Here is a 13,689-nt window from a genome sequence, read left to right as displayed (position 1 = left end):
GGGGGGGGGGCGCATCTCATGGTACCGCATTCCCTCCTTGTAGTTCCCAGTAGAGCCAAGGCTGGCTTCCCTCAAGTGGCATTTCATCTCCCTTCAGGGCCACCTACAGCACTTCTACACACTTTGTGATTTAGGACTTGCCACCTTGTGCTTTTGTCTTCATATAGGCAGCAGCCTCCTTGAGGGTCTGGACCTCGTCTTCCTCCTGTGGTTTCTAGTAGTTAATCTAGTACAGCATCTGTCACACCTGTCACTGAGAGACCGTGAGTGGGACTGTGGGAGGGAGAAAGAGAAGGAAAGAGCAGAAGAAACCGGGAGTGAGAGCAGCCGCTACCTGCTGGCAGAGCCTGGCAGTGTGCATTTCTTTATTTTAGACCATATTGTAATCATTACAAAAATTGTCTGATGCAGAAAGGATTGTCTTATTAATGGAAACATGTTGCTTTTAACTTAGTGTGAATAAATTTTGCTAATCTCTGGCTTTCAAAGTTGGCTTTTTAAGTATCGTAACTGTTTCCCACATATTTTTCCAGGGAGATTTTCAATATGCTTATTGATTCACAGGTGCTGGTAATTTAAATTGTAGTTCTTGGTATTTTGATGTGAAATATTATTTTACAAGAGCTTTGTGAGCCTTAACTTAGTACTTCTGATGCCCCACATTGCTGTAGCTCTTTTTTTTAATATTTATTTTTTAGTCGTAGTTGGACACAATACCTTTGTTTTATTTATTTATTTTTATGTGGTGCTGAGGATCAAACCCAGAGTCTTGCATGTACTAGGCGAGCACTCTACCGCTGAGCCACAACCCCAGCCCTTGTAGCTCTTAAAAAAAAAGGGTGGGGGGCTGGGGATGTGGCTTAAGCGGTAATGCACTCGCCTGGCATGCATGGGGCACTGGGTTTGATCCTCAGCACCACATAAAAATAAAATAAAGATGTTGTGTTCATCGAAAACTGAAAACTTTCCTCTCTCTCTCTAAAAAAAAAAAAAAAAAGACTGAGGCTACAGCTCAATAGTAGAGTACATGCCTTGCATGTGCAAGGCCCTGGGTTCAGTTGGAAACCAACCTTTATGAGCTTCATTTCCTTATCTTCAAATAGGGAATAATAATGCCCATCCTATAGATATCTTACTGCATCTGCCTTACACTTCTTTCTATGAGTTCCCACTTCTCTATTTTGCTGATGCAGTTTTTCCTAAGTGCCATAACTAATATTTCCTATCTATAATTTAAGGGAAAGCTTAGGCTGAATTTTGTTTATACAGATTTTTTTGGAAGGTACCTGAGATTGACCCAGGAGCACTTAACCACTAAGCCACATCCCTTGCCCTTTTTACTGTTTTATTTTGAGACAGGACCTTGCTAAGTTGCTTAGGGCCTCACCAAACTGCTGGGGCTTGTTTTGAACTTACATCCCCCTGCCTCAGCCTCCTGAGCCACTGGGATTACCAGCATGCGTCATCATTCTGGTTTGTTTATATAGTTTTGACTTTGTCATTCTAGGCCTTCTTAATCTACCTCTTCTCTGAATTTCCACAATACTTATTTATGCTTCTTATTTGGCAGGTACAGTATTCTACTGGTGAAATCTACTATGTACATTCTGTGATTGTGTTGAATCCTTACAATGAAGCTTCTTGTGAGTGTATGTCTTATCTTTAAGTAGGTTGAAAATTCTTTCAGCTGGACTGTAGTTATTTCTTTTGTATCTTTTGTACTGAGATATGATTTTTGATAAGTTGATGAATAAATAAAAGTTATTGTGATATTAGACTGGTAGAAGATAAACAGATGATGCAAACATATTTACCCTATCCACTTATTCATTCTACTGAATACATATATGCAGTGTTGAACATGACATAATATTTTGCAGTTCCTGTTAACAGGTAGAATGAATTTATTTCCTCATACTTTTTCTTAAAAAAATTTTTATTAGAGCTTTATAGTTATATACAGTACTTGGGTTCATCATGACAAACTCATATACGCATGGATTTCACTTCATGATCACCCCTTTTCCTCTTCCTTTTTCCCGTCTTGTCCTCCCTCCCCTCTCTAGTCTCCTTCCCCTCTTCTACTAGACTTCCTTTCACTTGTCTGTTAATTTATGTTTGGTTGGTTCTTTATGTTATCCTATCTTTCCCTTTCCCTGTTCTTTATTTACCCTAGCTGCTGCATATGAGAAAAATTTGACCTGTGAGTTTCTGAGTTTGGCTTATTTCACTTAGCATGATATTCTCCATTTCCATCGTTTACCAGCAAATGCCATTTCATATATGTGTGTGTGTGTGTGTGTGTGTACTGGGGATTGAACCCAGGGGTACTTAACCACTGAGCTATGTCCCCAGCCCTTTTTTATATTTTATTTAGAGGCAGGGTCTCATTGAGTTGCTGAGGGCCTTACTAAGTTGCTGAGGCTGGCTTTGAACTCATGATCCTCCTGCCTCAGCCTCCCAGGCCACAGGGATTACAGGTATATACCACCTTGCCCAGCCTTAATTTCCTATTTTTTTATGGCTGAGTAGAACTCCATTGTATGTATGTGTATGTGTGTGTGTGTGTGTGTGTGTGTGTATACACACACATACATACACACACACCACAATTTTGTAATCTCTTCATCTATTGATGGGCATCTGGGTTGATTCCATAATTTAGCTATCGTGAATTATGCTATTATAAGCATCGAGGTGGCTGTATTGCTGTAGTATGTTGATTTTAAATCTTTTGGGAGAATTCCAAGGAGTGGGATAGCCAGGTATGTGGTGGTACCATCCCTAGTTTTTTGTTCCTCACATTTTTAATCAGGCCTGGCCTTGTGACTTGTTTTGACCAGAGGTAATGTGCAGGATCTGGATCCTAGGCCTTGAGAGGCCTACCAGCTTCCCCTTTGGCCGTCTTGGAGTGATAGCTCCTGTGTAATCAAGTCTAGGCTGTGTGTTGAATGGCTAGAGATTCTCAGTGGAGAGAGGTCTAGCCAACAACAGCATCAGTTCCCTAGACATGTGAATGATGCCGTCATAGACCCCAGCCATAATCAACTGCCAGGTGACTGTAGCCACAGAATGCTCCCAGGTCAGACTAGTACAGAAATCTCCTAGCTGAGCCCAGCCATCTCATAGACTCAGAAATAGTGATCACTGTTTTAAGTTGCCAAGTAAAAATGAAAATGTTCCTACTTCTAACTTCTTTTGTGAATTACTCTATAGTACATTAAGAAGTTACAGAGCTTATAGTTGGTTTTGTCCCCTCACCCTCAATGCCCCATTGTTAATAGTTCTTTATTAATGGTGTACCTAAGGGCCGCAGGAAAGATATGGTAATTAAGGAGATGGAGATAGGAGCTGTTTTTAGAAAAATGCCCTGTGTAAATCTTTCCATCCTGATCTTGTCTAGGGCACATAGAGACAATATTCTTCCCAAAGTCATCCAGGAAGTGGCAGAGCGGAGAACAGAAGCCAGAATTTTTAACTTTATTGCTCTTTTTATTTCACTAAGCTATCTTTCTTATCTGTCATATTATTGTTGATGCTGGTAATTTTTAACATCTTCCTGTTGGCCTGCAGCAGAGTTAGGCTGTTGTTTTGTAAAGGTTCCTTGGTTAATTTCTATTTTTAAGGTTGCTATAAAGGAGAGTGATTAGGACCATGATCTTGAGGTTTTATTAGTTTGTACCTAAAAACGAAGATAAGTGGCAGGGAAAAGTTGAGATGCTTGGAACTTAACTCCTGTAGTAGAGGCAGAGAATGTTGGCCTGGCAAATGAAAGGATCTCATGCAGTTGCCATTGGATTTGAAAGGAATTGAGACATTTTCCAGAAGTACCTGAAATGTGTCTCTTTTCCCAGGTAATCAGTGCAATGCCTTTGTGCTCTATAGCCGTCATAGAGGATCTTGCTAAAGGAGAAAAGTTACTCTGATAAATAAAGAAGGAAAAGTGGTGCTTTGCTATTTTAACCTCATTTATCCTTTCATAACTTTATTATGTCTCTCTTGTATTTTTGGAAAATGTGTAAAAATGTGTTTTTCTTTTCTTTTTTTTTTTTTAGCAGTACATTCTGAGTAGCTTCTAATGTCACCATTGCTCTAAGTCTCTGTGTATAGTACACTTGAATAATAATGACAGAGCAGACTGTCAGATTGTGAACAGGGCTGCATTTATCCATAAGCTCACTGAGGGCAGAGACTGATTCTGTATTCCAGCACCTTCCATTATGTCTTCCATATGAGAACTTCAGCTTTTATTTAGCTTCAACACAGTCACCTCCATGATTCCAGTTGTGGGATGATTTCAGACCTCATTTTCCTTGTTTCACTCTTCCTAGTGGAGAGTCTGGTCAAGATGTGGGTTCTTCTCTTAACTCCTCTTCCTCCCCTACATCTTCTTGTCCTTCTTTTTTTCCAACTCCTCCTCCTCCTTTTCTTTCTTGTTTGTTTTCTCAGTTTTATGTATTTTCAAATATGAAGTTTTTATAGATTTTGCTATATGATGTTTTGCCTGTATTTTTGTATGGTTTTGATTTCTGTTTTTTTGATTTAATTGTAAATGCTTAGGAAACTTTTCCTGGGGAATACAGGAAGGAGAACACATACAATACTTATTTTCTTGGGAAGCTAAATATCTTTCTAAAGGATACACAGGAGACTAATGACATTTCCTTTCAGAGATGGAAGCTAGGTGTCTGGGAGCCAGGGGCCAGTACTCTTATATCTTGGGAATTTGGACTCTGTGATTACTATTCCTTGAATATCTTTGAAAGTAGAGGTGGAGAAAACACTAAAAGCATGGGGAAAAGATACCCCAAAACCCAGTTAGGTAAGAATAAATGCTGAAGAGGATGACTAGACATTCACCAACAGTAACACTATTAATGCCATTTTTTTTCTTTTTAATGAGAGAGAGAGAGAGAGAGAGAGATTGATTGATTGGAAAGACCCAGTCCGCTTAATACCTGAAGCTTCCAGTCTTTTTCATTCTTTGTACATATGAGTTTGTGACTTACTTTTGAGTGTGTTAACCTTTTATTGTATAATTACTTTCTAGAAGCGTATTTGTTGGAAATCCTGTACATTCCTTGAAAGGGACGTTTTCTCATATGTATTTAAAAAGCCACAGTGGAGAGGCTTGAAGGCACCTAGTGTTTGCTTAAGGAGTGAAGGCTCTGCTCTCTGGCCTGTGGCTCCTGGCTCAGCAGTGTGGCCTGCTTTCCCTGAGTCAGAACAGAACTAGGCCAGATTTCTAATAATAAGGGTTTGAGGGTGGAGTAAGGAGACACATGGCCAGGTAACCTTGGAAAGTTACTCACCCTTACTTTACTTCAGTTTCTTCATCTATAAAGTAGGGAAGTTAACACCTGCTTTGTAGAGTTGGTTGATGAATCAGAAGTAATATGCAGAAACCGCCTAGCACAGAACCTGATACTTCATGGAGACGCTTAAAAATGGCATTAGTAGTGTTACTGTTGGTGAATGTCTGTTGATTTTAGGCCCCTTGGAAGATTCTTTTCATTGCAATGGAAGATAACTTTTTAGGGGAAGAAGGAGTAAGAGTTATGCTATTGTGTAACAAATCACCACAAACTTAGTGCTTGACACAACAAAGAAATGTTGTTTCTCATGGTTCTATGGTTTGGCTGGGTGTTCTCTGCTTGTTTCCTTAGGATTTATTTGTGATGGTGTTGTCTGATGATGACTAGAACAGCTAGATGGCCCCAGATGGCCTTGGGAACATGTCTGATAGTCACTGTTGGTTGGAGCTATAGGTTCTTCTCCATATGGCCCCTCTTGCTCTAGTTGCTAGACCAGCTTCCTATAACATGGCAGCCCCAGGGAGCATTTAAGAGGGCCAGCTCTAGGGATTGCTGATGAGCTTCTGCCTGCTTCACAGGGTCAGCCCCAAGTCTCTGTGGGAGAGGACTTAGGCTTCACCTGGGTTGGAGAGGAGTAGCAAAGAATTTGTGGGCCATTTTTTTATCTGCCTCTACTATCTACTTGAAATTTATTTATTTAGGCTAATTTTGGGCACAGAAAGAAAAGGTTCTATTGGTTACTCCAGTTTGCCTATATCATTGATACCTTCTTTAGTCTAATATAAAAAGCTCATGAAGGAACTGGAGGAATTGTTTGGACCACAAATTGGAAGAAAATTAATAACTACTTTTATGTGTTTGAGGATCTTCCCTCTGAAAGAGGGCCTACTCCCAGGGTGTGGAAATGACTGGAAGATAGATACCTCCCCAGTTTAAGGAAGAATTTTTCCGTGAGATAGTATCTTATTAAGTGTCTTTCCTCTTCACCCCATTGCACGTACAAAGGCAGGGGCTTAGAAGATGGATAGCCACGTTTTTTACTTTATTTTATTTTTTTGGTACCAGAGATTGAACCCAGGGGCACTTAACCACCGAGCCACACCCCCAGCCCTATTTTATTTGTTTATTTATGCATTCATTCATTTATTCATTCATTCATTTTTATTTAGAGACAGGGTCCCGCTGAGTTGTTTAGGGCCTTGCTAAGTTCCTGAAGCTGGCTTTGAATTCATGATCTTCCTGCCTCAGCCGCCTGAGGCATATGCTGTTGTGCCCAGGGACATGCTGGGATTTTGAAGGAGGGCTTTCCTCATTTTGTGATTTGTCTTATGATTCCTGTTGACATCAAAAGTCTTTGATTCTAGCCAGCTGCAGTGGCACATGCCTGTAAACCCAGTGATTTAGGAGGCTGAGGCAAGAGGATCGCAAGTACAAAGTCAGTCAGCCTCAATAATTTAGTGAGGCCCTAAGCAACCAAGTGAGACCCTGTCTCAAAATAAAAAAATAAAAAGGGCTGGGATGTGGCTGAGTAGTTAAGCACCACTGGGTTCAATCCCTGATACCAAACAAAATCAAACCAAACCAATCCAAAACAAGTCTATTATTCTGCATGGTGTGGTAGCGCATGCAAGTTCAAGACCAGTCTGGCAATTTAGCAAGACTCTGTCTCAAAAATTAAAATGGGCTGGAGATGCAATTCAGTGGTAAAGTGCCCTTGGGTTCAACCTCTAGTACTCAAAACAGAACAATGATTCTATGATTTGGGTAGTGTATCATCCTTTTAATGTTGAGCTTAGACATATGATGGGATTAGAAAGGAAGAGAACCACTGTCAGATTGAAAGAGTTCCGCTACACAGAATTTTAAATGTACTTGCCACATTATATGCTAAAAGCTATGAAAGTTGATATTTTCTGTTGGTATGAAGCTACATTCCTGTTTCATATTTTGTCAGGGAGGTGCTGCATCTTGAAGATGGGTTTCCTATGGTCTTCTTATGTTAAAATGAAAGGAATCAAATAATTTTAGGAGAGAAGAAATTGAATTAAGAAATGTGTGTGCAGAATTGTACTAGCCGCTTGCTATAGGTTACTGGATAGATTGTATAATACATCTAGTTAAAACTGTTTTGGAGTGCTGGGGGTTCGCTCAATGGTAGAGAGGTTGTCTAGCATGCACAAAGTTCTGGATTTGATCCCCAGCACTGGGGGAAAAAAAATCCACAGTTTTGTTACTTCTCCCTTATCATGCGTTTTGCATTGTCCAAACATGATTTTGGGATCCGAGTTTATAACAAAACACCAGACCCAAATGGTGCTGCTGTCAACTGAGAATACTGTGTCAGTAACTGATCAGAACTTGCACCTGTGTCCTTTTTTCCTTTCTTCTCTCTTTTCTTTTTGTGGGGAGGAGGCAGCAGGGGTTTCTTCTCCCCCCATTGTAAAGGTGCTGAGCAAGAAGTGTGATGTAAGTGTGCTGCCTTTTGCTTTGGTTAATTTAACCGAGCTGGCGACTTTGATCAGTGGTGTGTCGTCTATGGAGCCTGTCCCATTTCTGGTACTTAGTTTTTTGGAAGACTCAGAGGAATGCCATAAGCTGGGGCATTTACAGTGATTCAGACACAGAGTAATGTTAGGTTTTTGGTGGGGAGCAAAATTAAGCTACAAATAAACAAAGCAGAAGCTTGCTTTCCTGACTAGTGCATTTACAAGCTGGGAGATTGTGAAAAATATCAACCTACCAACTGTGTGGCTTGTTGGCTCTTTTCTTTGGGCTTCAATGTTCTTCCTGATAAAAATAATAATTATATTACTCCAATATGGTTGCCAAGTGTTCATGCTTTGCACTCCTCATGTGATTATAAATGGTTCTACAGCATGAATTGCTTTGTCCTTGATTTAGTGTTTTACAACATTGAGCGTTATGTTATCTGTGCTAATTTGTTGTTCTCTTACTTTTCAGAATGGACTGCTGAATTATGAAGTATTTCAGACCCAGTAGCAGAACATCACTCAGCCACTCACTCCTTTATCTCCTACTAGTTATTTAAATTGGACTTTTAATATCCTACCAGCTGCTCTTCAGACACACATGGTGCATTGTTACCATTCCCCGGATTGCATCTTTGAAACACAAGCTCTTAGTAACCTTCAGCAAACAAAGAGGCAACCTCCCGGGTCCGTCTACCGGGAGGGAGTCATCCTGACTGCCCTCTAGCTTTTGCTGGATCTGGATTTGAATTCCACCATGGAGCCTCGAATGGAGTCCTGCCTGGCTCAGGTGTTGCAAAAGGATGTGGGGAAACGACTGCAGGTTGGCCAAGAACTTATAGACTATTTCTCAGATAAACAGAAGTCTGCTGACCTTGAGCATGACCAGACCATGTTAGATAAGCTTGTGGATGGACTCGCTACCTCTTGGGTGAACTCTAGTAATTACAAGGTAAGCTGTGCTATAGAAGGAAGGTACTCTTGAAGGTGGCTGGGCTGCCTTGGTGGATCAGAATTGGTCTCTAAAAAAATATCCTTTGTGAGCAATCAGCATGATTCCTGAACTTCGAATAAGACAGTCATGCAGGTTGTGGCTTTTGAAAACTGGATTCCAGAGCAAGTAGAGTTTTCTCTGATTTTTTTTTTTGGTTGAAGATCAAAAAATTCTTGTCTAAGCTCTTTGAGAAAAGGCCAAGTGAAGAGATAAGGAGAGGCTTTTATGTGTACAAGCATTTGTAGTCTTGACATTAAAATGTATTTTGTGTTTTGCAGTGAATGAGTCATGAGACCTTGGTGAGTGGCTTTTCACGACTAACAGGTGTCTTCACTGATTTTTCTCTTGGGGATCAAGTTGAAAATAGGATATGGAGCATTTTACCTCTGGTCACTGTTTTGAAGTCTGCTGGGTACTTGGCCAGAAATAGAATGGGTTGTCAAGGACTCTTGATCCATGTGAAATGGCACAGAAGACATCCTTCAGGTCTAAAGATTAAGGCTCTTCATGTGTCCTTGAGGATGGAGGTAGAGGTGGGCATCAAATGAGTTGTGAAGGTTGATCATTATGCCAGTCAAAGAGCTATCATGAATGGAAACTAGACAAGACTTGAAGTGGGGAAGTGGTGTTCTCCCTCTGCCCCCTCTTCCACCTATCCCCTTACTCCACACACTCTCTTTCAGTTTACAGAGGAGGTGGCCTACTTGGAACCAGGCTCAGATGGAAGGAGGATCGAGAATTTGTGTGACTGCTAATAGGTGCAATAGGCATTGTAAAAGGGATTTAGAGAAACCAAATCTTTGGTGCTTTTGTTAATTGACACAGTCTTATGAAATTGTTTTGGACTTATAAGCCAAGATTTCTTTATTTGCTCTAGCGTACACTATTTCCCAAATACGTTAAACCTCTTGTTTAAAAGCAGAGAAGCTTTAGACCTGCTAAGCTTCTACCTAGGGTCCTAATATTTCATTTAAAACTGAATATAAAATTTATCCTACCTGTTTTTGGAAGCTTAGCTAAATTTCATTTTTTTTTTTTTTATCCATTGGCTGAAGTAATGAGCGTTTTTCCTGACTCAGCACTGGTGCTGGATGGTAGGAGTGTTAAAAATGAGAGGTCAGAAGAGAGTCTAATTGTTACATTTTTGAGGTCAGTGAAGTCACCTTCTCTCTGTTTGAATTATAGCTCCACTACTTTATTCGTGTGCATATTAAGATCCTTTTGGCTGAGAATAACTAAAAACAGACTCAGGAAACTTAAAATCACTATGAAGAAATTTAGTATTTCAGATAAGCCCAGCTCTTTCAGTAGTTGAGGCGAAGTCTAGGGAAGCAGAGTACTTTTAAGAGTGCCTTCTACATGGGAAGAAACCTTTCTTAGAAGCTTCCATGTGGCTGTGGGAAGGAGGGAGGGTACTTGAATGTACAGACTCTTGTGAGGAAGAAGGAGGTTGATGATGGTATTGGGGTAACATGGATGCTTATTAATAGAGTCAGCTTCACTGTGGGTACCTTCTCCATGCTCAGTTCCCCATCTATAATATTGGACAAGTTAATATGAGCCTTAAATAAGGGAGTGAATATAAAGTTACCACATGCCTGCCACGTGCACAACATTTGGGTGTTAGTGGTTGTGAACTCTCAGCCAATGGGCAGGATTGGTACACAGAACAAAATTATGGTGGGTGCAATACAATAAAACAAGAAGAACATAATGAAAAACCAAGGAGTGACACCCTGCCTAGAGGAATTTGGGATTTTGAGGATTGGGTACTTTTTCCAGAATATCATTGGCAGGGTCACAGAGAAGTAAAAGATTAAGATTTGACTTGTTGAGAAGTAACTCTTAAGCAAAGACAGCTTGTTGTGAAGTCAAATCAGGAACGCAGGGTTTGCTATGAACTCTCTTGTAACCGTGGACAGTTCGGTGAACCTGCTTGTTCAGTACAGATGTTAGGTGAGATGATCTCTTAGGAGCCCTCAAGTTCTAATATGACTTACCACAGATGGTTTTGCAGTCAGGAGCATGTCCTGTGGTTCTTATGTCACACAGTGCGGAGTAGCCCCGGTCTCTAGGTTCTCCAGGTGTGGAGACAGCCTGTCGTGTTCCCAACCACAGCCAGGCCTGGAACGGTAGGTGCCTTCAAGTACTGGTTATGTGAGTGGACCCAGGAACCCACACTACTCATCAAGTATTGCTGGTTGCTTTCTTGAAACTTTGGAAACGTTTCTTTTGGGCTCCTCCCATTTTTCCTCTTAATTGTAGATCAGGATTTCTCACTCATTCTGAGGTACATTTTAAGCTTTGTTCAGTGTTTTTAAACAGTGCGAATAGAAGGAATTAGCTTTATATTAACAAAACTTTGAGGCTGTGCTTCTTGATTTCTTTTTTTAAATTAAGGACTACAGAGAGAATAAGAGGAGAGAGGTGAAGTAATTTTGGCTTTCTAAAGCAATATACTCTGTGTATTATTCCTTAACAGGGAAGGTAGATGAATGCCAGCCCAGTGTCTTATTTGACAAAATATTTGGCTGTAGCCTGAATAACTTTACATTTGAGTATTTATTAACATGATAGACAAATTTGTGTGTGGTATTAATTATGATTTAATAGCTACCATTTATTCCTTGCTTATGCATAAGACATTTTATCTGGCTCATCTCATTTAGTCTGTATGACACCCCTGCAGGGCAGCTCGTGGTATTCTAATATCATACATGAAGTAACAGAGGCCCAGAAATAGGAAGTAATTTCTACTAGTGATTATGGAGTTGGGATTTAAATATAGGTCTCTCTGACTTCCTAGCCAGTCCTCTTTCATAAGAACAGGGGTCAGCAAACTTTTCTCAAAGGCCAGATAGGTAAATATTAGGTCTTGTGGGCCATATAGTTTATTCTTGTAAATATTCAACCAGTTTGGGCCCTTTTATCATAAAAGCAGCAACAGAGAATATATAAATGGATGGATGTGGCAGTGCTCCGATGATTTACAGCCTCTTTGGTCCTGCACTAGAACATTGAGCACCTTGTACCTCTGCAGTAAGCACTTTTTCTTCAGTGGTGGGAATCATTAGTGATTCATCTGGGAGAAGAGTAGTAAGGCCAATAATTTGCTTCTAATTTGGGAATGGTGGGGGCATTAGTTTAGAGTTTGTTTTTGGACCCCTTTATATATATTGCCTTTCTTAGCTTTCTCACTCAGACTTCATTGGGAGTCATATTGAATTCTGTTAACTTACCACTGATAATCTAGTGAACTAGCCTTGGACTCTCTTGCAGTAGAAGTCATGTTGGGGGTTGAGGAATTGGTAATTCCTCACACATACATTCCTCACACTCATACTCCAGAATACCACCAGCGCCACACCACCGGAGTGCGATTACAGTGACTGCGGGAACCTGGAAGGAGACAAGAGACTTTTCATTCATAAGGCTTTTTTTAGATTATGTGAAAATCAAAAATAAAAATACACTCCCACCCCCATAAATTTGAATATGGCTGTCCTTAATAATCTGGACTCCTCTTTTTTGTTTTCCTTGATTTAAAACTTGAAGAAGGGGAAAGATAGTGAGGTAGATTCCCGCACTGCCCTCCAGCCATCCTGTTTATCCCTCCTCCCTCTTTCTTTGGGTAAAAGGAATGAAAAGTTCAAGAGTAACCTGTTCTGGAGGCGCAGCCTGGGCTGTGGTACCTGGAGGGAATTGAGAGGCTGAGCAGCTTTCCCAGTCATCCTGACAACTTTATTATTGCCCTCAGCGTTGTAACTTGCAGCCTTATACCCTCACCAGAGTGAGCATTCATACCTTGATGACTCAGTGGGTACAGAGTTGCCTAATGGGGGCCCCCAGTACTTTTGTGAATATAGTCCTACCTGTCTTCTCTGCAGTTCCCAAATCCCAAAAGCTCTGAAAGCCCAGTGTTTTTCATAACTCATTTGTCATTTGATCTGAAGTGAACTGGTACAAGACTATTGATAGCCTTTATTTACCTGCTTAAGGTACTGTTTTACTGCAAAAATATTAATATATTTGATTGTGGGTGCTGACCCTGATTCTGTTCAAGGGGTTATATACACAGATCTTCCCAACACCCCCAAAATCTGTTATCAGAACACTTTGGTCTCTAGAGTTTTTGATATGTGATTATGGACCTGCATTTAACACTATAGAATAATAATAATTTAATACTATGGAATAATAATGTCCTAGCCTGTGGCCAGGACACATTGACTGTGTACTACTTTAAATTACCAGATACAGTGGGTATTGTTATTTCCATTTTATAGATGAGAAGACCAGGCTCCAAGAAGTCAGGTAACTTGTTCAAGGTGATAGAACTAGTAAAAAAGATTTCTGGGACTTGAACCAGGTCTTTAAGCAACACCCAAATTTAACCACTTACATGTGCCAGATTCTGTACTAGGAGCTCAGTGTACAGTGGGGAAGATGAACACATCTCTGCCTTGACACGAAACAGTCGGTGCTTAGGCTGTTTAGGGTTGTTGAATCTGATATGTGTGGACTTATTCCTATGCACGTTAGTTTGGAGGCCCATGCCATACTGCTTTGAATCTGAAATTTATGGGTTCTTGATTAATCTAGAGCTTCCACTGTCTCTGTCCTGAAGGATCTGTGGTTTGATTAGATGGATAACTAAGGCAGATGTGCACAACTACACAACATAAAACAGGAAAGGATTCAGTGTTATTGCATGACAGTGTATGCCGCAGTCTGGCTGGGCACAATTCACGAGCCACTTGTCAAGCACAAACGAACTTTATTTTTAGAACACACACACACACAGGCAGCACCACAGAGCTCTTCAGGAATTCCCTCAGAGCCCAACTGCCACCACCGGCTCAGGTGAGCCTCTCAACCCCCCCCCCCACAC

The 13,689-nt window shown here is 40.6% G+C and overlaps 1 protein-coding gene across 27 annotated transcripts in view; it reads left to right on the top strand.

Annotated features, from left to right (window-relative positions):
- Clasp1 (cytoplasmic linker associated protein 1) overlaps window positions 1-13,689 on the top strand; it is a 259,501-nt gene that overhangs the window by 10,440 nt on the left and 235,372 nt on the right. For all 27 annotated transcript variants that reach the window (XM_048812118.1, XM_048812111.1, XM_048812104.1 and 24 more), the window contains exon 2: window positions 8,277-8,756. In XM_048812118.1, the coding sequence (XP_048668075.1) occupies window positions 8,562-8,756 (195 nt within the window). In that variant the 5' untranslated portion in view covers window positions 8,277-8,561. The remainder of the gene's footprint in view (window positions 1-8,276; window positions 8,757-13,689) is intronic.

Source organism: Marmota marmota, unplaced genomic scaffold (assembly GCF_001458135.2).
Source record: "Marmota marmota marmota unplaced genomic scaffold, marMar, whole genome shotgun sequence".
Taxonomy (NCBI): domain Eukaryota; kingdom Metazoa; phylum Chordata; class Mammalia; order Rodentia; family Sciuridae; genus Marmota; species Marmota marmota.
This window is presented reverse-complemented; position numbering and strand designations above follow the sequence as displayed.